General features: G+C 46.4%; 1 protein-coding gene across 1 annotated transcript; it reads right to left on the reverse strand.

Annotated features, from left to right (window-relative positions):
* Window positions 1-286: 286 nt before the first annotated feature.
* On the reverse strand, window positions 287-20,213 carry ATP6V1E1 (ATPase H+ transporting V1 subunit E1). The gene is made up of 9 exons (XM_056847692.1): window positions 20,154-20,213; window positions 11,452-11,517; window positions 10,102-10,211; window positions 8,881-8,947; window positions 5,746-5,835; window positions 4,705-4,773; window positions 3,212-3,306; window positions 2,257-2,344; window positions 287-349 (listed from the first exon to the last, which is right to left on the reverse strand). Exons 1-9 carry the CDS (start codon window positions 20,184-20,186, stop codon window positions 287-289), a joined length of 681 nt encoding a protein of 226 aa, XP_056703670.1. The 5' UTR covers window positions 20,187-20,213.
* Window positions 20,214-23,987: the final 3,774 nt, after the last annotated feature.

The raw sequence follows: 23,987 nt of genomic DNA on the forward strand, positions 1-23,987 counted from the left end.
TAAGCAACGTCTGACCACTGATCCCCCCCACTTCTACCAAGCCAGCCAAATGGCGCACTCCTTGTATCACATACCACTGGTCTGGGGAAAGAGGTCTTCCATCCTTTTTCCCAGCCAAGCTAAGCACAGCCGGTTTGGAAAAACAATAATAATTTAAGTGAAGAGCTAACACAGGACAACACAGTATATAGCACTGAGTACATTTTAAGGGTGTTTTTACTAGAGATGCTCAGGCATCTCCCCTTCACTGTGGCAGTGGAAGAGAATCCACTCTGCTTTGTAACATTTAGTCCAGGAATTTCCGGTTGGTGTTGGCACCAAAGAGTGCCGTTCGCACCTCTGGCATCATCTGTTGAGAAAAGAGAGAATGAGGATTACATCACAGGCTGTTTGAGAAGTCCTTGATGACAGCAAACTGGGAATGCATCAGGTACAAATTCACTTTCTTGACCTTGCATGAATGAACGCTCAAGCTGTTTCACTTGGAAAGAAGGCAGCTAAGGGGACACATGATAGAGGTCTATAAAACTATGCACGGTTTGGAGAGAGTGGACAGGAAGAAGCTTTTCTTCCTCTCTCATAATACTAGAATGTGGGGGTCATCTGCTGAAGCCGGAGGGTGAGAGATTCAAAACTGATAAAAGGAAGTATTTCTTCACACAACGCATGAATTGTGGAACTCCCTGCCCCAGGATGTGGTGATGGCTGCCAACTTGGAAGGCTTGAAGAGGGGAGTGGACATATTCATGAAGAAGAGGGGTATTCATGGCTACTAATTAAAATGGCTACTAGTCATGATGCAGACCTATTCTCTCCGGGGTCAGAGGAGCATGCCGAATACATTAGGTGCTGTGGAACACAGGCAGGATGGTGCTGCAGTTGTCTTGTTTGCGGGCTTCCTGGAGGCACCTGGTTGGCCATCGTGTGAACAGACTGCTGGACTTGATGGGCCTTGGTCTGATCCAGCATGGCTTTTCTTATGTTCTCATGTCACAACCAGGACCCCATGTACCAAGGGCTGATGTGAGCTAGGTCAAAGGTTGCCAGTGGTACCAGCCTCCCTCATCACAACACTGAAAAATGCTTATTACTATGTATCTGCACCCTGACCTGGATGACCCAGGCTAGCCTGATCTTCAGGTCTCAGAAGCTAAGCAGGGTTGCCCCTGGTTAGTACTTAAATGGGAGATCACCAAGGAATACCAGGGTCGCTATGCAGAGGCTGGCAATGGCAAACCACCTCTGTAAGTCTCTTGTCTTGAAAACTCTATGGGGTCACCATAAGTCAGCTGTGACCCGAAGGCACTTTACACACACACACATTGATCTGCAACCATTTCTAAATATGCCTGAGGCAGGGATCACATGAACACAAGAAGCTGCCTTATACTGAATCAAACCCTTGGTCCATCAAAGTCAGTATCATCTACTCAGACTGGCAGCGGCTCTCCAGGGACTCAGGCAGGGGGGTCTTTCACATTACCTACTTGCCTGATCCCTTTAACTGGAGGTACTGGGGATTGAACCTGGGAGCTTCTGCATGCCAAGCAGATGCTCTACCACTGAGCCACGACCCCTCCCTGCTTGCCATGGAATAGTTCCTTCATCCTCTTCAAAAGAGTAGCAATTCATGAGCTCTTAATCTACCTGTGCCATGCATATTTAAATCATCCTGTAGCATATTGTAAGTTTGATCACCACAGGTTCACCCCACAAAGCTACTTTTAGGTAAGCCTCCTGAAATCTTATAGTTAACCCTTTTTAGGGAACGGAGATTCTCCCATGCCAAGTCTTTTCTCCACAATCTAGTCTTTGAGGCACAGAGCAAGTGAATTCCCTAATCAGAAAATTCCCTATTTCTCCATGTATTCCTACCAGTGCTCAAGGGGTTTCAATGAGAACGCACGTTATTTATTTTGAAACATTTTATGCTGCCTCTCCAGGGAACCTGCCTGAGTCAGCTTACAAAACAAAACATTAAGAGCTGGTAATTAAAACCCAGCATTAAAAACCTTGCCTGATCATAAAAACAAACTACTCAACAGTTTAAAATCAACTATCACTGCACCTGGCTATTTTATACTTTCTATCACCCAGGCATTTGTTAAGATGATCCCCCAGAGCTGTCTTCCATTCCAGCTTGAGCACTCAATGTTCACGTGTCACTGAGAGAGAGACCAAATGCCACTCCTAGAAAGGGGCATTATGCACACTCAAGGGAAGGGGGAGGAAGGAGCAGACTTCCCCCAAACTTACCTGCTGGGCGATGAGGTCCAGCCGGCTTTCCAGAGTGTTGGAAACTTTGATTTTATTGTCATTGTTATAGATTTCAACACCTCCAGCTCTGCAAGAGACAGTCACGTTAACAGCTTGACAGCAAAAACTATCTGCTCAGGCAACTGCCACCAGGTAGTCACCACAGAGCTGAATCAGGACTGCAACCCGCCTACTTCTTCTTCGGGGCCTTTTCCCCTTTGCACTGTACTATGCTTTATAAAGGTGATAACACAGTAATGCCCTTATATTCAGTGGTATCCATGCTAGCATACAAACATCCGCATTCTTGCAAGCGTTTATGTTTTCCAGGTGCCAACACATAGTTAAATTGTGGAACTCCCTGCCCCAGGATGTGGTGATGGCTGCCAACTTGGAAGGCTTGAAGAGGGGAGTGGACATGTTCATGGAGGAGAGGGGTATTCATGGCTACTAGTCAAAATGGATGCTAGTCATGATGCATACTGATTCTCTCCAGGATCAGAGGAGCATGCCTATTATCTTGGGTGCTGTGGAACACAGGCAGGATGGTGCTGCTGCAGTTGTCTTGTTTGGGGGCTTCCTGGAGGTACCTGGTTGGCCACTGTGTGAACAGATTGCTGGAACTTGATGGGCCTTGGTCTGATCCAGCATGGCCTTTCTTATGTTCTTAATGTTCTTATTATGTTCATTGCATGGTCCTGGACAACCCAACAAATGCTTGGAAAGCTCAGACTTAAGAGTTGGCAGCACTCGGACTTGTTGGTATGAAAACAAGCACATGGGCAGTGACCAGTGGGAGCGGAGGGGCAGTGCCAATTCTTACTGAACAGTGCTAAGTGTTGGAATTGCCATAACCACCACCAAGTTTCTAGCTACAAATTCCCTTCTAAGCTACTTAAGCATATCCACAGTGTCTACTCCCTGTAATTCGGCAGATATTTTATATCTTTCTTACATGTCCTCTGACAGAAACGTGTCCTGGTCAATGAGAACATTGATGTCTTTTTTGGTAGCAGCTTTGTAGATCGGGATGTTCTTCTGGACAGCATTCTGAAACAGGATTGATACATAGAATCAGAATCATAGAGTTGGAAGGGACCACCAGGGCCATCAAGTCCAACCCCCTGCACAATGCAGGAAATTCACAACTACCTTCCCCACCCACACCCCTAGTGCTCAGAAGATGGCCAAGATGCCCTCCTTATCATTTGCCTAAGGTCACAGAATCAGCATTGCTGTCAGATGGCCATCCAGCCTCTGCTTAAAAACCTCCAGGAAAGGAGAGCTTACCACCTCCCGAGGAAGCCTGTTCCACTGAGGAAACGCTCTGTTAGAAAATTCCTCCTAACATCTAGGCGGAAACTCTTTTGATTTAATTTCAACCCGTTGGTTCTGGTCTGACCTTCTGGGGCAACAGAAAACAACTCGGCACCATCCTCTATGTGACAGCCCTTCAAGTACTTGAAGATACACCTGAAGCCCTTGAAGATACACCTGAAGTCTCGTACAAGAAGGTGAGATTCTGCGTTTATTTACTCTATTTATAGGCCACCTTTCTCACCAATACTCAAAGCAGATTTACACTGTGCAAGTTGATACGATCCATGTTGATGAGACGTCTAATAAGCAATGCACCAGGACTCCAAGGTCAAGACTAAGGTGACCGACGCATTAGCTTTGAAAAAAGCCAGGGCAAGGTTTCAGGTGGTTACCCATAATGCAACTCTACAGCATGTTTTAAAAGGCCCCAAGCCAGTTCCCAGCATCACAGGAACCAGTGTGTGTGTGTGTGTGTGTGTGTGTGTGTGTGTGTGTGTGTGTTAAGTGCCGTCAAGTCGCTTCCGAATCATGGCTACCCTATGAATCAATGTCCCCCAAAATGTCCTATCTTTGAAAGCCTTGCTTAGGTCTTGCAAATTGAGGGCTGTAGCTTCCTTTATTGAGTCAATCCATCTCTTGTTGGGTCTTCCTGTTTTCCTGCTGCCCTCAACTTTTCCTAGCATGACAGTCTTCTCTAGTGACTCCTGCCTTCTCATAATGTGACCAAAATACGATAGCCTCAGTTCAGTCATTTTAGCTTCTAGGGTCAGTTTAGGCTTGATTTGATCTATAACCCACTGATTTGTTTTTTTGGCAGTCCACGGTATCCGTAACACTCTCCTCCAACACCCCATTTCAAAGGAGTCTACTTTCTTCCTGTCAGCTTTCTTCATTGTCCAGCTTTCACATCCATACATAGTAATAGGGAACACGATGGCATGAATTAACCTAATCTTGGTGGCCAGTGACACATCTTTACACTTCAGAATCTGTTCTAGCTCCTTCATGGCTGCCCTTCCCAGTCTCAATCTGCTTCTGATTTCTTAAGATTACAGTGTTAGGATCTCAGGCAGCCAGGCAAACCATCTTCATGCTGACATAAGCCAACTTCAGCCAGAGAAATCTTACCTTAACTAAGGGAAAGTCCTGCTTCCGGCAACGGACAATCATTTTCGGCTCAAGTAACTGATAAAATCCCTTCATTGAAGAAAGAGGGGGGGGGGAATTGTATCTCACATCGTAAACTGTTTTACCAAAAAGCTCAAATTTAACTAGCATGAATCGATGCAATTCCGCTTCAATGCAGTGAATGTTTATTTAATTAATTTGGGTCCCCAATGAGTGTGACTGGCCCAAGGTTACCCAGCAAGCTTCCGTGGCACGAGTGGGGATTCGAACCCAGGTCTCCCAGACACTAGTTTACACTCTTAACCACTACACCACACTAGGTCTCCAGTGAAGCTATTAGTTCATCACATACCAAATCTAGTACCTTGAAGAGACTGGTTTTTACAGTGGCAAAGGAGATACAGACTTCAGCTGAGTTTAGCCTCTTGGGTTCTCAAAGTTAGGGGCCACAACAGTAGTCTCTGCTTTAGCCAAATATAGATTTACTCTCTTGAATTCAAGGAAGACTTCTACTTCTTACTGATCTTTATAGGAAACATATCTCAAATCTTACCCAGGCGGCACACATGAAACTACCTCATATTGAATCAGACCCTTGGTCTACCTAGGTCAGTACTGTCTATTCTGACTGATAATGGCTCTCCAGGGTCTCAGGCAGAGGTCTTTTACAACACTTACTGCCTGGTTCTTTTCCATGGAGATGCTGGGGACTGAACCGGGGAACCTTCTGAATGCAAAGCAGATGCTCTACCACTGAGCCATGGTATCTCTCCAAAAGGTACAAATTTTGTAAAAGCAAACACAGCTACATGAATCTATATATGACATGGCTTGGAGATTACACACTGTGACCTACTAGAGCTGCCTTGCATTTTGAGGACATGGTAGGAGATTCAACTGGGGAAAATGCTTGGGAACTGTTTCAACAAGAAAACAGGTAGCACGTAATCGAGAAAGCTGCGCTCACAGCCATGGGCGCAATGAAGGATGCAAGTTATTTTTATAGTAAATAGGGGCAGGATGCTAGGGGTGTATTTTTACCTGTAGAACCAGCCCATCCAACAGCGTTTGGTACCTGGCAGAATCCTTCACGACCTTAGACAGTCTCTGCTTAGCGTCACTCAGCAAATCCTGGAGTAAGAGAAAGATTACCAGGTCAGTAAAGCCCTTATGGCTTGATCTTGGTTTGAATGCCCCACCCGCATCCTAATCCATAGGCACCTATATTTGCATCTTATTTCAAAAACTAAAATTAGCCCATACCTTTGCAGCCAAGACAGCTTTTAAACTTTTTGGGAAGCTTCAGTAGCAGCCTGTGGCCCACAACCCTCCCAGCTCTTTGACCCGTCAGTAGCAAAAAATATGAATGCTTTACTTTATTAATATTTTACTATTGATTTTATTTAATTCATTTATACCCCACCTTTTCTCCCAACGGGGACCTAAAGACGTTTGCCTCTCCTCCATTTTATCATCACAACAACCCTGTGAGGTAGGTTAAGTGGAGAGAGTACAACTGACCCAAGCTCACCCAGCAAGCTTCCATGGCACAGGTGGGGATTCGAACCCGGGTCTCCCAGCTACTAATCAAACCCTTTTAACCACTACATCACACTGTCTTCAGAAAGGCATCTATGGTGGTATCATTAAAGATCTCATTTATATCTTTACACCGTTGTGAGGATCAGAACCCTTATGTTGCAAGAGACTCTAGACTGAGCAGCCCCCCATACAAGAACGCCCCTCTCTTAGGGGCAGCACACAGATTTTGGCCCCACTACAATGCCACATTCCCTGCAGTGAATAACACCCATTTATATGACAGAAAGTTAAAACGAGACATTCAGGAATGCTGCTAGCTTAGGGGCCGTGGCTCAGTGGAAGAGCCTCTGCTTGACATGCAGAAGGTCCCAGGTTCAATCCCTGGCATCTCCAGTTAAAAAGTCCAGGCAGCGGGTGATGTGAAAAGGCCTCCGCCTGAGACTCTGGAGAGACGCTGCTAGTCTGAGTAGACAATACTGACCTTAATGGACCAATAGCCTGATTCAGCATAAGGCAGGTTCATTTGTTTGAAGTCTGCCCCTTGCTCCATCAAGTCCAGTTTCCTGAATGAGAGCCAGGATCTCCCCATCCCAGTACGGACACACACAGTGTCCCAGGCTGCTGTTAATTAATTTCTGAATGAGAGCCAGGATCTCCCCATCCAAGTACGGACACACACACATTGTCCCAGGCTGCTGTTAATTAATTTCATCCCATCCAACCAAACTTTTACTTATCTGCAAAGATCCAACATGAGTTCTGTTCTGTGGTCTTGATGCAACATAGAAGTATATTGCTACATAGTGATAGAACCAGAGAACTGTCATAAAAGATGTTTCCTGATTCTGGTGCATCACACCCACAGGTAAACTTAGATGTCACCAAGGTACAGTTTTAACCCACTATGGCCAGAAATAAGAGATAAAGAACCTTGCAATATTCTGAAGTAATAAAGGATAATTCTCTACACTGCAGGGTGGAAGCTACAATTATGGCAAAGCTAAAGGCCCGTTGAGAGGATAGGGAGGCTGCATATTTTATTCAATCAGGTCCACTTATCCTCCTAGCCCCCTGCAGTTAGGGGAATAATTAGATCATACCATCTACCACTTGAACTTTACTGTTCTAAACACTCGTAAACATTTCAGGCTAAGAAGTGACCCTTTCCAACCATTTCAGCCAATCCCAACACACAGTGTTAGCCAGCTATAGGACATAATTTCAGAAAGAGGAAGCTGAGCATTTCATGCATCAGAGGCATGTGATTTATCTCAAAGAGCATGGGCAGGGAGAGAACAGGGCCCGCATTGTGCAATAACTGGTATGCTTTGCTTCCTTCCCTCCCTCTCTCCAGCATACACAGCAAGTAGGAAGAAGAGTTGGTTTTTATGCCCTGCTTTTCTCTACCATAAGGAGTCTCAAAGTGGCTTACAATCACCTTCCCTTCCCTCCCCACAACAGGCACCTTATGAGGTAGGTGGGGCCGAGAGAGTTCTGAGAGAACTGTGACTGGCCCAAGATCACCCAGCTGGCTTCATGTGGAGGAGTGGGGAATCAAACCTGGCTCTCCAGATTAGAGTCCGCCGCTCATGTGACCCTCAGCCAGAGTGCCTTCTGGTATTATACATAGGCTGCCCACAGCTGTAGATGTGGCTCATCGGTCCATGAACATGCCTTGAGCTCTTCTTAACAGGCAAGTGAATAAGAGAGATCATAACATGTGGACAAATTTGACACCAATATATGCTACTGCTACAGCCACTGGCTGCTCTGTCGCTGCGGATGGCTGTTGAGGTATCCCGCTGCCTGTTGCCCGAGGCGGGTCTGTTTGGTCTTGGATGCTCAGCTGCAGAAGGCTTTCCTTCCCACCAGCAGCGACGCCAAAGAGGCAGCGATCGGGAAAAACAGCAAAACGCGGCGTGCAGAAGGAGGCGGCTTCCTCTCCTGGCTTGCTCATCTCTCCCCTAGCTCCCAAGAATGAAAGCATCCCACAGCTGAGTGCCCGAAATGGAAGAAGCCACTCTCCAGCAACCTGCTGGAGGGCACTTTGTTCTCCAAAGAAGACAGCAGCCACGGCAGAGCAGTAGCTTACGGCAGTAGGTGTAAGCGTGAGACCTGTGCTTGCTTGCTACAACCATGCAAACATTATAAACAGACTTCAAAGGTAAGATTAGGTCAACCACAACACAGGTTAAGAGGAATTCTCTGCCATCTGCCACTGGAATCTTAGCCCAGGTCTCCCTATTCCAATCCAGACCTCAAGTTCTACTTCTCAGAGTTTCCCTAGAACATGACTTCCTCTTTCTGTACAACACAAAGAGGTTTATATCATGCATGTGTCAGCTGCTGGCTACAGGAAGGCAACTACAGTGGGAAAGGATCAGAAGGAACAAGCCTTCTTTGGGTCACTTTTCTTTAGTCTTGCAAAAGGAAAGCAATAAGAAGCACATAGGCAGCTTTGGTGGCTTGTGCTTACTGAATGTCTGGGCCCACAAATGATAACACAAGCTGCAAATGAAGATATTCTATGTCAAGTACACTGGATGTACCCAAGGTATATTTCAGACAGCGGTTTGGCTCAGACGCGTGGTCAGAAGTCTTACTCTTTTCTTACAATGAGAAATATATACTCACAGCAATCAAGTCATCTCTTGCTTTGAGAACCTTCAGCCGTGCCTGGTTCATCAGGTTGGACATCTGACTGCAAGGCAGAGAGGCAGAAACAAAACCTGAGCACAACAACAGGCTTCAGATGGCGACACACAAGCTAGTTACGATGCTCCTCATAAGCGCACCCAAGACTGACTGATCCTCTGTGGAGTTAAACACCACATTAGCTGGACGGGCTGTGGCTCAGTGGAAGAGTGTCTGCTTCGCATGCAGAAGGTCCCAGGTTCAATCCCCAGCATTTCCAGTGAAAGATCTCTACCTAAAACAAGACAGCAGACTGTCTTGTTTTATGTCAGAACACAGCCTGCATCGTTGGAAGAACTGAGTTTGTACAATGAGTGCAGAAGGCATACGTGACTTTTCCCTTTCCCCAACCCCCATATCCTTTGGCTCCAGATAGGGCCACTCACTATCTCCAAGCCTTTAGTCACACAGTGAGCCTGCATCTAAGCAAAGATGGTGGCATCTGCAGAAACTGGGAGATGAAGCCAGATTGTTCTGGACGCCATCATTTGAATTAGAAATGACGACTTCCCATGCCACATATTCCAAGTTCTATAAAATGCACTAGGCATGTTCTTGGCATCACTTTGTTGACGGCTGTCTCAGCCATTTTGTTTTAAAATGAGAACTTTGTTTTGTCTTCTTTGTGTTCCAGAAAAATAATCTTTCTGATGTTTACAGTATTTACAGGGACTAAACTATAACTCAAAAAGCATGCGCTGGAAACTACATGAAATTTAATCAATGCATTTTAGGGCAATTTCTTAACACTAGAATACCAGGTTTCATCAGAACCTAGAACAGGGGTCCCCAATGTGGTGCCAGCAGGTGCCATGGCACCTCCTGACACCTTGCCTGGCACCAGCCAAGTGTGGGCAGGGCCAGGTGGGGCTTTTGCCTAGCAAGGCTTCTGATTAGCCATTAGAGATTTGATTGGCTGTGCAGATTTTTAAAAACACTGCTTTGGCAGCAGCTGCCACCACAGCACAAGGGTCTTTCACTGTGTGACTGAAGGTAAGCTGTGGCAGCAGCCATTTTGTGGCTGGCTCCGCCTTCTGTGGCAGCCATTTTGTGGCTATGCCCACCATGCTGTGTCAGAATTCCAAAGAAGCATGCAGTCTGAAAAAGACCAGGGATCCCTAACCTAGCATATGCTTGGCTAGGACACGTTGCACTACATACATTTTCTTCTGCTGTTCAATTTGTTTCTCTTTCTTTTCATAGTACTCCATGATCTTCAGCCTCTGTGTCTGAACAAGGCGACCTTTCTCAATGTTGAATTCTTCTTCAGCCTGCAAGAAAGAATAAAGTTTTAAGCTGGCTAAGAGGACCAGAGATAACTACAATTTTTGACTTGGTAAGGAGTCCAAACTTCCTATCAAAAGGTTTTACGGAGCCACAGCTGGAAACGGTTCTAATAGAGCAGAGACTACTGCACAACATATTCACAGTCCATTGAGATCACTTTTAACTCATAGAATCATAGAGTTGGAAGAGATCACCGGGGTCATCTAGTCCAACCCCTTGCAAAATGCAGGAAATTCACAACTACCTCCCCCTCTCCACACCCCCAGTGACCCCTACTCCATGCCCAGAAGATGGCCAAGATGCCCTCCCTCTCATCATCTGCTTAAGGTCATTGAATCAGCATTGCTTACATATGGCCATCTAACCTCTTCTTAAAAACTTCCAGGGAAGAAGAGCTTAACACCTCCTGAGGAAGCCTGTTCCACTGAGGAACCGCTCAAGACATCCTTGTTGGCAGTTAAGGCCTGGATCTGCTCAACTTACTCCAACTGGAAATTTTGTGCGGCATTCAAGCTACCACGCAGAAGTCAATTCAAAGCTAGGTGTAACTAGAATCCATTCCAACATCATCATTTGGTCCATAGGTCCAGATGGAGTCAGTAACAGATGCTTTAATACTCTTTAAATTTGTTCACAGCACTCAAGTCAATACAGTTTATTTGGACATGGGAATTAATGTCAGTCTTCAGAGTTCACAACTAACTAAACAGCAGCTGTCTGTCGCATGGCTCATTTACCGGAGTGCAAGTTTTACTGAACTTAGTGAGATTTCCTTCTGAGTAAACATGCCAAGTACTGGGAGGCATGTAACTTTTAAACATAGGACCACCCCTTCCACTTTCTCCACTGAGATGTGAAATCAAGCCATTTTGGGGCTTAGCCCAAAGACGTTTTGGGAGCAGAAAGGGAACTTTCAAACACAGTCGATCTGGAACAAGATCACAATAGGTAGCTATGTTAGCCTGTCACGAGCAGTAGAAAAGAGCAAGAGTCCAGTAGCACCTTAAAGACTAACAAAATTTCTGGCAGGGTATGAGCTTTCTGAAGAAGAGAGCTGTGGCTCACGAAAGCTCATACCCTGCCAGAAATTTTGTTAGTCTTTAAGGTGCTACTGGACTCTTGCTCTTTTCTAGTCTGGAACAAGCAGGCTTTTAGTTCTCTGCAGAAGCCAGGGCCTCTTACGGGAGCTCTACTCTTAGGGAAGACCCAAGTCTTTTTGTTTACCTTTGCATCTATTTCTTCCGCCTTTTCATTGGCTTCCTGCTCAATGAAAGCCATCATGTGCTTGATCTGCAAGAAAAAGACATGTGACATTTCCCACAGAAACAGTTTTGCCGCTGAATAGTGCAAGACTTCCCATCATCATCAGTCTATAAGTGTTAGCAAGGATGCTTTTTTCCTGCAAAGACAGAAAAAGGAACCTCCAAGCACTGGGCTCCAACTGAAACTAAAAAAAGGTAAAGGTCCCCCGTGCAAGCACTGGGTCATTCCTGACCCATGGCGTGACGTCACATCCCAACGTTTACTAGGCAGACTCTGTTTTATGGGGTGGTTTGCCAGTGCCTTCCCCAGTCATCTTCCCTTTACCCCCAGCAAGCTGGGTACTCACTTTACTGACCTCGGAAGGATGGAAGGCTGAGTCAACCTTGAGCCGGCTACTGAAACTGATTCCCGTCGGGATCGAACTCAGGTCGTGAGCAGAGTTTGGACTGCAGTGCTGCAGCTTACCACTCTGCGCCACGGGGCTCTTAATTGCAACTACAAGAATCCAATTACGAGAGATTGCCCAATATGCATATGCTATGGTTGCTTTCATCTGGCTGTGGACTGAAATTACATTAAGGCAGCTGTAGCAACTAAGTGGCTAAATTTATCCATACTTCTTGGCAGCTTCCAGCCTCCCGTCAAGATAACAGAAAGTGCATTAATGTGCTAAGTAGGGGGGGCAAGAGCATTCCTTCAACACAAGCCTGCAGAACTTGTGATGCACAAAGATGACCACAACCTGCATGCGACCGTGTCCTGCCAGGTGCTCAGCAACCCTCCATTTCTGCAATCCCTGGCAGTAAAGACAAAAGCCCTCATTGGCGGCCATCCAAGGCGGGTAAGTGGAATTCAGACAGGTGAGTCACAGGTGAAGCATTTCTGTTCTAACGTACTGTTGGGACAGATGGCTATTATCCCTTGGCAAAAAAACTGAATGACCTCAAGCCACTGCCAGTTAGATGAGCTTGAGCCCTCTAGAGTTTTGTCTCCCCAGTTCTATGCTGGGTGTAGGCCTATTTTTATTATTATTTTTATTATTATTATTTATTAAATTTCTATTGTGTCCTCCCCAGCCAGGCCGGGCTCAGGGCAGGTAACAATAAAATAATAAAACATAACACATGTTAATTAAAAACATCTAACATCATTAAAACAAAATCCAGTAATTTTACCTACAGTAAAACAATAGATGGCGCTCAATTAAAAGTCTAATAGCTGCTGAACGCTTGGAAGTCAGAGAGAGCCCCCCCCCCCACAATAATGTATAACCTGGCAAAGCCAGAAAAGGGGGGTATGTATGCACAAGTTCCCAGACTTGACAATGGACTACTTGCTGCAACAGAAGCACTCTACCAAATATTTTATTTACTTACTTATTTTATTTAAAACATTTATTAACCTCCTTTCTACCTTATAGGAACTCAAGATGGCTTACAATCTGGATAAACAAAAAGCACAATAAAATACACAAGGCCACTGATATAAAAACCAATAATTTAAAACTGCCAGTAGGCAGAAGCAGTGAGCCGTGGCTCAGTGGTAGAGCCTCTGCTTGGCATGCAGAAGACCCCAGGTTCAATCCCCGGCATCTCCAGTTAAAGGGACTGGGCAGGTAGGTGATGTGAAAGACCTCTGCCGGAGACCCTGAAGAGCCGCTGCCAGACAATACTGACTTTGATGGTCCGAGGGTCTGGTTCAGTATAAGGCAGCTTCATGTGTTTATGTGAATGCTGTCCTGAATAAAATAGCCTTCAGCTGCCTCCTAAAAGTCAAGAGTGAGGGGGGCCAGGCCCACCTCTCTGGAAAGGCTGATCCATAATTGTGGGGTTGCTGCTGAAGGAAATTTCTCCTCTGCAGTCAGCATTGCAACAACACAACACTTTGCTTGCAACGCCAGGTGAGGAGTACTTTTAAATTCTCTTCATGCTGGATTAAAAAACAACAACACACCTCCTATGAAAGCACGGAACACACATTCAAAGGGAGGAAACTGTTCGACCATAGAAGAAAAAAAGAGGGGAATGAAACCCAACCTAGAAAACAGAAGCTGGGTACCCAAGGTTGGGTGGGATAAACAAAATGCATAGATAATGAAAATATAATTTATTTAAGGTGCTGTGTCAAGATAAAAATTATTTTAAAACCTTGTTGAAGGCTTTCACGGTCAGAGTTCATCGGTTCTTGTAGGCTATCCGGGCTGTGTGACCGTGGTCTTGGTATTTTCTTTCCTGACATTTCGCCAGCAGCTGTGGCAGGCATCTTCAGAGGAGTAACACTGAAGGACAGTGTCCCGAGACACTGTCCTTCAGTGTTACTCCTCTGAAGGACAGTGTCCCGAGACATTGTCCTTCAGTGTTACTCCTCTGAAGGACAGTGTCTCGGGACACTGTCCTTCAGTGTTACTCCTCTGAAGATGCCTGCCACAGCTGCTGGCGAAACGTCAGGAAAGAAAATACCAAGACCACGGTCACACAGCCCGGATAGCCTACAAGAACTGATATTTTAAAACCGTTAAAACAGCCTATATGTCTCCCATATAAAATGTGTGCAATTATCAACCTGGGGGGAAAGAATGTTGTTTAGACATATACAGCCCAGAATAACTTGAGACAATCTTACCAGATGTTTGTATAATTGGTAATGTACTATAAAATCTATATACATGCCTGGTCTGATATATATTGTCTGTATATGGATTTATATTTGTAAATGTGTGTATGTTTTACATGGGTTTCAATTGACCACTGAGGAAGGCCAAATAGGCCGAAACGCTTCTGGAATGAGGTTATAGATAAAAAAACCTTAGGAAATGCCACTGCGCTGTTTTAACGTTTTCTAAATAATGTTTATCTTGACATGGTGCCTTAAATAAATTATATTTTCGTTATCTATATATTTTATTTATCCCACCCATCCTTGGGTACCCAGCTTTGGAAACTGTTCGACCTCCAGTGGCTGAGTTTGTGTAAAACATCTACACTGTGCACACCAGCTGTGAGGGGACATTTCTCTACTGGTATGGGCTGGATTGATGCGGCCTTCAGCAGAATATTCCATCCCAGACTCAGGTCAGGGCAGTCCTGCTGGTACAGACACAATTTACAGTCAATAGGACAAGCTCCAGACCACAACACATGCTGTGAATTGTAAGTTTCCATTGCAACCAGTGGCTCCTCATGAGAAAGTGTTATTTGAACCAAAGTAAAAAGGTAAGGCCCAGGGTAGCCTGATCTCGTCAGATCTCAGAAGCTAAGCAGGGTCAGCCCTGGTTAGTATTTGGATGGGAGACCACCAAGGAATACCAGGGTTGCTGTGCAGAGGAAGGCACTGGCAAACCACCTCTGTTAGTCTCTTGCCATGAAACCCCCAAAAGGGGTCGCCATATGTCGGCTGCAACTTGACGGCACTTTACACACACAAAAAAAGGTAAAGGTCCCCTGTGCAAGCACCGGGTCATTCCTGACCCATGGGGTGACGTCACATCCCGACGTTTACTAGGCAGACTTTGTTTACGGGGTGGTTTGCCAGTGCCTTCCCCAGTCATCTCCCCTTTACCACCAGCAAGCTGGGTACTCATTTCACCGACCTCGGAAGGATGGAAGGCTGAGTCAACCTTGAGCCATCTACCTGAAACCGCCTTCCGTCGGGATCGAACTCAGGTTGTGAGCAGAGCTTTTGACTGCAGTCACTTTGGGCTCATGAACCAAAGTGGAAGAGCTATTTTACAGAGATTGTATTTTTTTTAAAAAAACTTGTTTATTGCTTTCCTGCAGAAGCCTCAAGAATTGGCCATGATTATTAAGCAAGCCATGCTAGGTTTTATACATAGTGGACAACATTAAGGCTGCAATCTTATACACACTTACTTGAAAACAAGTCCCACTGAAGAGTGGGTTCTTACTTTTGTGAAAACATGCAGAGGATTAGATTGCAAGGGCTTAATTTTCAAGTCTGTTCATAAAGAGAAAAACTCTCATTCCAGTTTATGGGTGGGATTTATTCTTTGTACTTTTCTTCCTCTTACAACATGTATACTTTAAAACTTGGTCCAAAAGGCAACACATGACTGTGGTTTCTTGGATCAATTTAACTTTTCCCCTCCCTGTTGCCACTTCTCGATGTGAAATGCGTTAGTGGAGACAAGACTAATATTATCAGAAGCAGCTTCCAAGATACATGCCATTGAGAAAGGGAGCCAGGACCCTAAACATTTCATAAAAGGTTTCTCCACAACAGTGTCCCTTCCCCAAATATTCAGCCTCCAGAGTCAGAACTTTGCATTTCCACCAAGGAACATGAGCATTATTCATCAGCTTTTCCAGTCCTTCCTTTCCATTCATGAGCAGCCTCACTGCCTTCCTACATCTATTCGGCATCAGCCTTGCAGAAGTTTTAAATATGCAACTTGTTTAAGCCCTTTCTCACTTCCCAGACTAAAGATCAAACATGACTGCGCTGCTTACTGTATTTCACTAAGCTCTCCTCTGCTTACAGTCAACATCATGTTATGTTGGGATAAAACATCTCTTACTGAAAGAGCCTGCAGGTAGACCTCTACAAATGGTGGAGAGTCCATAGAGCAGGAGTCCCTAACATGGTACCCATGGGTGCCACGGCACCCGCTGACACCTTTTCTGGTGCCTGCCATGAGTTTTTAGGAAGCAGGCAGGGCTAGGTAGGGCTTTTGCCCAGCAAGGATTCTGACTGGCTGTGCAGATTTTTTTAAATGTTATTTTGGCAGCAGCTGCCACTGTAGCACAAGGATCTGCACCGTGTTACTGAAGCTGTGGCAATCATTTTGTGGCTGGCTCCGCCTCCTGCAGAAGCCATTTTGAGGCAGCCATTTTGTTCCTGCACACCCCATGCCATGTCAGAATTCCAAATGTGCCCACAGGCTCAAAAAGGCTAGGGACCCTGTACTGCAGAGACTCTCTCAGGGGCTGACCAGCCCTGGCTGTCCAAACAGCACACCGCATGTTTTAACTTTCATTTGTCCAGTTTCTATTGTTGTCTACCATTACAACCTCACAGACCATGGTGCGACTTAAAGTGCCGTCAAGTCGCAGCCAACTTTATGGCGACCCCTTCTGGGGTTTTCATGGCAAGAAACTAACAGAGGTGGTTTGCCAGTGCCTTCCTCTGCACAGCAACCCTGGTATTCCTTGGTGGTCTCCCATCCAAATACTAACCAGGGCCTACCCTGCTTAGCTTCTGAGATCTGACAAGATCAGGCTAGCCTGGGCCCTCCAGGTCAGGCCTACGTACGCCAATACAGAAAACAAAGGCAGGAGAAAAAGAGAAGAGATAGGACTCTAAAGAAGTGGCACAATAATACTCAAAACAAATAAATACCATTGTTTCTTTGGTTGTTTCCAATCTAAGCGCTAAAATTCATTTTATGGCAATATAATCATTTAACTACAACTGAATTTAAAGAAATGAAATTTTAAAAGGGGGATACAGAAATACAGAGAATCTTATTGCCTCCAATCTCAGAGTATTTTCTTTCCGCCTCCAATTTATATTCGGCCTTTCTACCCAATAAGCAGACCAAAAAAAATCTAGTAACCATCTGTTCTGCCATTTCTATATTATAAATTTCCATGTAACTCAAATCATCTCTGCTTCAGTCCACCCACCTTCCCCATCACCCTCCTTCCCATTAACGCCCCCTTAACAGCACATTTTGGATACCATATTTATATTAACAGTTGCGGGGATAAAACCAGAGTGTAGCAATTATTCTAAGGCGGCAATCAATTCAGGGCTGTGATCTTGTGTACATGTTCTACCTCTGGATATTTTCTTAAGTCATTTGCAAGACTAAGAAATCCTTCAGCTCAAGGGCACATGTTCAAGGTCACATCAGTTGGGATAGTTCCTCCTATAAACAACACCCACTTATACCCAAAACTGTGGTGATCAAGGGGTTTTCTTTTCTCACCCCTTTAATGCATTGTGGGATTTCTAGAGCAGATTAGTAATTGTGTGCAAAGAAGTGAAAAGGAGTTGTCCTTCAACATTAATTCAAAGATTTCTACAATGTGGCCCAATATATCATATAGTGAATCTCACTAATCTTTTTGTTATTTCTTTCTTTCCATCTGCTCTCCAGCAGCCCTTTAACAAAGACCAAAGAAACAACAACTCTAGGTTAAAAGTGCTCTGCAATCCTATGAATGCTTACTAGAAAGCCATATTCCACTACATTTCTCGGGGCTTCCTTCTGATCCTATCTATGCTTCCTTGGAAACAAGCCCTAAGTGAAATTTACTCCCAAGTAAACAGCCATCAAAATGTTGTCGAAGGCTTTCACGGTCAGAGTTCATTGGTTCTTGTAGGTTATCCGGGCTGTGTAAAAAAAATTCCAAGACCACGGTTACACAGCCCGGATAACCTACAAGAACCAGCCATCAAAATGGGTTGCAAGTCTTGTTCAGTTACAAAACCCCTTTAACCCACGTTAACAAGTCTAATGTTCTTACACATAATACAGGGAGGCTGACTTCCCAGCAAAGGGTCATGCCTGCTTAAACTCTGATCCTAGCATGCTTACCCAGGAACAAGCCCCACTGGACTCCCTAGAAGGCACAATTTCAACTACAAGAATCCTTAGATTCAAGTCCAGTAGCGCCTTAGAGACCAACAAGATTTTTAGGTATACGTTTTCAAGACTCCCTTTATCAGATACAAGCTTTGACAGTGGAAAGCTTATACCCCCAAAATCTTAAAGACTAACAAACTTTCTGGCAGGGTATGAGCTTTCGTGAGCTCATACCCTGCCAGAAATTTTGTTAGTTGCTCATACCCTGCCAGAAATTTTGCTACCCTATGAAACGACAAGAATCCTTGCTTCAAGGTTAGGCATGCCCAGAGTCGAGCTGCATGTGTCTACACCAAATGCGTTTCCTTCCCTTATTTATTTCTGCCTCCATTTCCCTGCTCTTTCTTAGTTGCCTCGCCCACGTCAAACTTTAAATTGGAAGCTCTCTGGGGGCAGAGACCCGTCTCCCTGTACACTATAAAAGCAGAGGCAGAGACCCGTCTCCCTGTACAGTATAAAACCCATTGCTAGCACCATGCTAGGAAAAGTTGAGGGCAGCAGGAAAAGAGGAAGACCCAACAAGAGATGGATGGACTCAATAAAGGAAGCCACAGTCTTCAATTTGCAACATCTGAACAAGGCTGTCAAAGATAGGACATTCTGGAGGACGTTCATTCATAGGGTCGCCATGAGTCGGAAGCGACTTGACAGCACTTAACACACACACACAGCACCATATAAATATCATAATGTTCATCATTATTCTCCCTCCGCTGGCTTCCATTCCCCACCCACCCCCTTCCATCTTGAGCAACCCCTTCTCCTTCCCCCTCCTCTCTCAACACGGATCCTGCCAAGAAGGCCCCTCGACATTTATGCACGGTCATTGATGCACGGGAGGTTTTGCTCCTCTCTAGGTGCACATTTTCCCCCATCTGATTTCTCAAAACTCTGCATGCGGGGCTTATTTTTAAGTTTTGAGAATTCGGATGGGGGGGGGGAAATGTGCACCTAGAGAGGGGCAAAATCTCCCGTGCATCAATGGCCTTCCAAGGCTACAACCTCGGTGCACAGTTGCTTCGGAAGTAGAAAAGAGCAAGAGTCCAGTAGCACCTTAAAGACTAAGAAAAATATTTTCTGGCAGGGTATGAGCTTTCGTGAGCCACAGCTCACTTCTTAGTCTTTAAGGTGCTACTGGACTCTTGCTCTTTTCTAATACTAATGCTTGTCTGAATTCACTCTCCTCTACTTAAAGACAGATGGATTCACATTCTAGTTGTATCTGAAGAAGTGAGCTGTGGCTCACGAAAGCTCACACCCTGCCAGGAAATATTCTTGTTAGTCTTTAAGGTGCTACTGGACTCTTGCCCTTTTCTACGACTGCAGACAGACTAACACGGCTACCCACTGTGAAGTTGCTTCGGAGTAAGCCTCACGGAGCACAGCGAGGGTTTTGACTCTTGAGCAAAGAGGGGGGGGCAGACTCTGGCCAAGAGGGGGGGGCAGACTCCGGCCAAGAGGGGGGGGGCAGACTCCGGCCAAGGGAGGGGGGCAGACTCCGGCCAAGGGAGGGGGGCAGACTCCGGCCAAGGGAGGGGGGCAGACTCCGGCCAAGGGAGGGGGGCAGACTCCGGCCAAGGGAGGGGGGCAGACTCCGGCCAAGGGAGGGGGGCAGACTCCGGCCAAGGGAGGGGGGCAGACTCCGGCCAAGGGAGGGGGGCAGACTCCGGCCAAGGGAGGGGGGCAGACTCCGGCCAAGGGAGGGGGGCAGACTCCGGCCAAGGGAGGGGGGCAGACTCCGGCCAAGAGGGGGGGGCAGACTCCGGCCAAGAGGGGGGGGCAGACTCCGGCCAAGAGGGGGGGGCAGACTCCGGCCAAGAGGGGGGGCAGACTCCGGCCAAGAGGGGGGGCAGACTCCGGCCAAGAGGGGGGGGCAGACTCCGGCCAAGAGGGGGGGGCAGACTCCGGCCAAGAGGGGGGGGCAGACTCCGGCCAAGGGAGGGGGGCAGACTCCGGCCAAGGGAGGGGGGCAGACTCCGGCCAAGGGAGGGGGGCAGACTCCGGCCAAGGGAGGGGGGCAGACTCCCTCCTCCTCCTCCTCCTCCCCCTCCTGTACCTGCTTCTGGACGTCGGCATCGCTGAGCGCCATGGCGGAGAAGGAGAAGGAAGCCGCGGCCCGGGAGGAGAGGCGAAGAGGGGGCGACGCGTCCGTTGAGGCCGGCCTCGAGCGCGACACAACCCGACCCGCTCCGAGTCCCTGCCGGCGCTGACCGTTGCTCGGTCATGGAGGCGCCGCCCCGGTTCCCTCACTCTGGGCCAATGGGAGGCCGCCTCGCGATGGCGTCACCGAAGCTCCGCGGCGCCTGCGCGTAGGCCCCTTTCGGCAGGGTGAAGGAAGGTTAAGCTGAGGAAGGAGGAGGTCCTGTTGAGTGTCTAGGTTAACCCTTTCCCCGCTGTGTGTGTTAAGGGCCGTCAAGTCGCTTCTGACTCATTAGTAAATCAAAAAGAAAATGTGGAATGTATGGGGGAATGGGAGGCATGGACAATAGACTGTGTTAATGAATTTAACTTGGGAAATATTAAAGGTTATGTTTTGACCTAATGCAAATGATCCAAGTAGAAAAAAAATATTACTGTTATAATTTAGATTATAAGAAAATGTGACCTATAGTTAAACTTATATATGAAATATTAGAATGAATTAGAACTTAATTACAAAGGGAACTACAGATGTATAAAATAGAGGAGGTGAGAGGGGAAGTCAATAAGATAGAATTATTTGTAGCGATTAGACAAAAGATTATGTTATGCAAATATGTTAATTGAATGATGAAACTAAATGTGATTTAAGTAGAAAATAATAATAATTTTTTTTTTAAAAAAAAAGTTGCTTCTAACTCATGGCGACCCTATGATTGAAAGTCCCGCTAGGTAATAATAAGTGCGTGTGGTGCTGTTTAGGAGGAATGTGCCCTGAGCTCAAAACTGGGGGCAGTTGCTTTGTGTGTGTGTGTGATAAGTGCCGTCAGTTCGCTTCCGACTCATGGCGACCCTATGAATGAAAGTCCTCCAAAATGTCTTTGACAGCCTTGCTCAGATCTTGCAAACTGAAGGCTGTGGCTTCCTTTATTGAGTCCATCCATCTTTGTTGGGTCTTCCGCTTTTCCTGCTGCCCTCAACCTTTCCTAGCACTATTGTCTTTTCCAGTGACTCTTGCCTTCTCATAATGTGACCAAAATACGACAGCCTCAGTTTAGTCATTTTAGCTTCTAGGGCCGTGTTGGCGAACCTATGGCACGCGTGCCCGACCTAAGGTCTTGGGGGCGGGACTAGAGGGAGGGCTGAAACATCCTGCCCTCCTCCCCATGCCCCCAGCCAAGTCCTCTGACTGGTGCAGGCGCGACCGGGCGGCGGGGCTACAGCTGGGGTGCGGCAGCGCGCCGCCGCGTCTCTGCGCTCCGTCTTCTGTCGGCTTGCCGGTTCCTCGCCCCGTCCCTCGGGAAGCGGGCTGGCTCTCTCTCCACCTCTTCCATCCGTCGCTGCCTCGCCCGTCTGGACTTTCGGTCCCGTCCCGAGCCACTTACCCGCGTGCCGGCAGAGGAGGCTCCACCCCCACCAAAAGTCGACCACGAAGCCTCTCCTCACCGCCCCATTTCTGGTTTATTCCCACACACACACACACACACAAGAGAGGTGGTGTGTGAGGTAAAGCGCCACCCTCCCCCTCCCCTCCCAGCGCGGCCGGGTTTTGAATGCGCGCTCGAGGGCCGGCAGCGCCAAGGCGGGCGGCGAGGAGGAGGTCGGGGCTGGGGGGTGGGGGAAGCAATGTTTGATTCAAAACTCTGCATGGGGGGTTATTGGCCATTTATGAATGGGAGGTTTTGCATTGGATTTGCCATTCAGACGCACATTTTCCCCATCCAGATCCTCAGAACTCAACAATAAGCCCCCCTGCAGAGTTTTTTTTTCAGACGGAACCCTCTGAATATAGAGCAGGTTTTGCTTCATATATTTGCCTTAGGGTTGCCAGGTGTCTCTCCCCCAACCATTTACCTCTTTTCCTGATGGTTCAGTTACAAATATCAAGTTTCACTTTGAAGAAGAGTTGGTTTTTATATGCCGACTTTCTCTACCACTTAAGGAAGAATCAAACCGGTTTTCAATCACCTTCCCCTCCCCACAACAGATACCCTGGCCATTTATGCATGGTCAGTTTTGATGTTCGCTAAAAGCTCTTTTTTAAAATGCGAATTTAAAACTGCCTATTCACGGTCTCGAAGCAAAAGGAGAAATTCCACCCCTCCCACTCGCCTGCTCCTTTGTTCCTGTTTGCATAGCCATTAGCATGTGCATAACTAACCGGCCACTGTTATTTTGCATGGGTTGCAGTTTGGGTTTTGGGTTGCAGTTTGGGCACTCAGTCTCTAAAAGGTTCGCCATCACTGTTCTAGGGTCAGTTCAGGCTTGATTTGATCTAGAACCCACTGATTTGTTTTTTGTGTTTTTTTGCTTTGGGAGGTGTACTATTCCAATAGCAGAACAAAATTCGAGTCCAGTATAAGGTTGACAGCTCCAGGTTGGGACATACCACGAGATTTTTGGGGCGGAGCCTGAGGAAGGCACGGTTTGGGAGGGGAGGGACTTCAATGCAATTGAGTCCAATTGCCAAAGCATTTTCTCCAGGTGAACTGATCTCTATCAGCTGGAGATCAGTTGTAATAGCAGGCGATCTCCAGCTAGTACCTGGAGGTTGGCAACCCTACTCCAGTAGTGCCTTAAACCATTTTTTCCTAGGGTTATGAGTACCTAGCTTGCTGGGGGTAAAGTGTAGATGACTGGGGAAGGCAATGGCAAACCACCCCGTAAACACAGTCTGCCTAGTAAATATCGGGATGTGACATCACCCTATGGGCCAGGAATGCCCCGGTGCTTGCACAGGTTACTCCTTTACCTTTTATAAGCTTGGGTAGGTCAAAGCTCTCTTGGTCACATACCAGTTTGCATGTGTCCAAAACTGGTTGCACAAGTAATGTGAGTTTGTCAGTTAATTCGGACATGTCTCTCTCTCCCCCCCCCCCCGTTTTGGGCCGTTTGTTGTATTTTGGCCAACCTTAGTTTTGTTTTGTTTTTCATTTTAAATAAACAGGTGTTTATAGAGTACTATTTTGCAAAGCATGCAAACGGACTGGGGAGGGAGATGGAATTTGGAAAGAAAAAATGGTAGAGGAGTTGGGTTGTTGTACAAGAACAGAGCAGGATCCTGCTGGATCATCTCAAGATTTGCCTACGCCAGCATTTTATTCCCAGCAATAGCCAACCAGATCCCTCCAGAAGTTCTCAAGGAGGACATTTTTATTTTATTTACTTCATTTATATCTCACTTTTCTCCCCAATGGGAACGCAAAGCAACTTACATAATTCTCCTCTCCTCCATTTGATCCTCTCAACAACCCTGTGAGGTAGTTAGGCTGAGGCTGACTGGCCCAAGGTCACCCAAAAAGCTTCTATGGCAGAGTGAGGATTTGAACACCATACTGCCTCACTTGCTTTGTTGATTGGCCCTAACAACTCTTCTTCTTTTGATTATATCCTCTTTTCATTTATGTTGCACAATATAACGCACCTATTATCTGGGGAAAATAGGCCAATTGTCCTGTCTTTCTAGCAATCTCTCCCTCTCCGTTTTATTATATAGCAGGGATCCCCAAAATGGTGCCCACTGGCACCTTTTCTAGTGCCCGCCAAGTGTTTTTAGTAAGTGGAGTGGGGCTAACCAGGCGTTGCAGTGTGACAAAACAGTGTCATGTAGTCTGTGGCAGACTGACATGGCTACTTCTCTGGATTTAGTCCCAGTTTATTACCCATGTAAATGTCCCAGACACTTTGAAAAGCCATCCAAATATTGGTTGCATTATGTATTTTTGTTGTTAATGTTCTAATTACATTTCTT

This window comes from Euleptes europaea, chromosome 3, assembly GCF_029931775.1.
Source record: "Euleptes europaea isolate rEulEur1 chromosome 3, rEulEur1.hap1, whole genome shotgun sequence".
Classification (NCBI taxonomy): Eukaryota; Metazoa; Chordata; class Lepidosauria; order Squamata; family Sphaerodactylidae; genus Euleptes; species Euleptes europaea.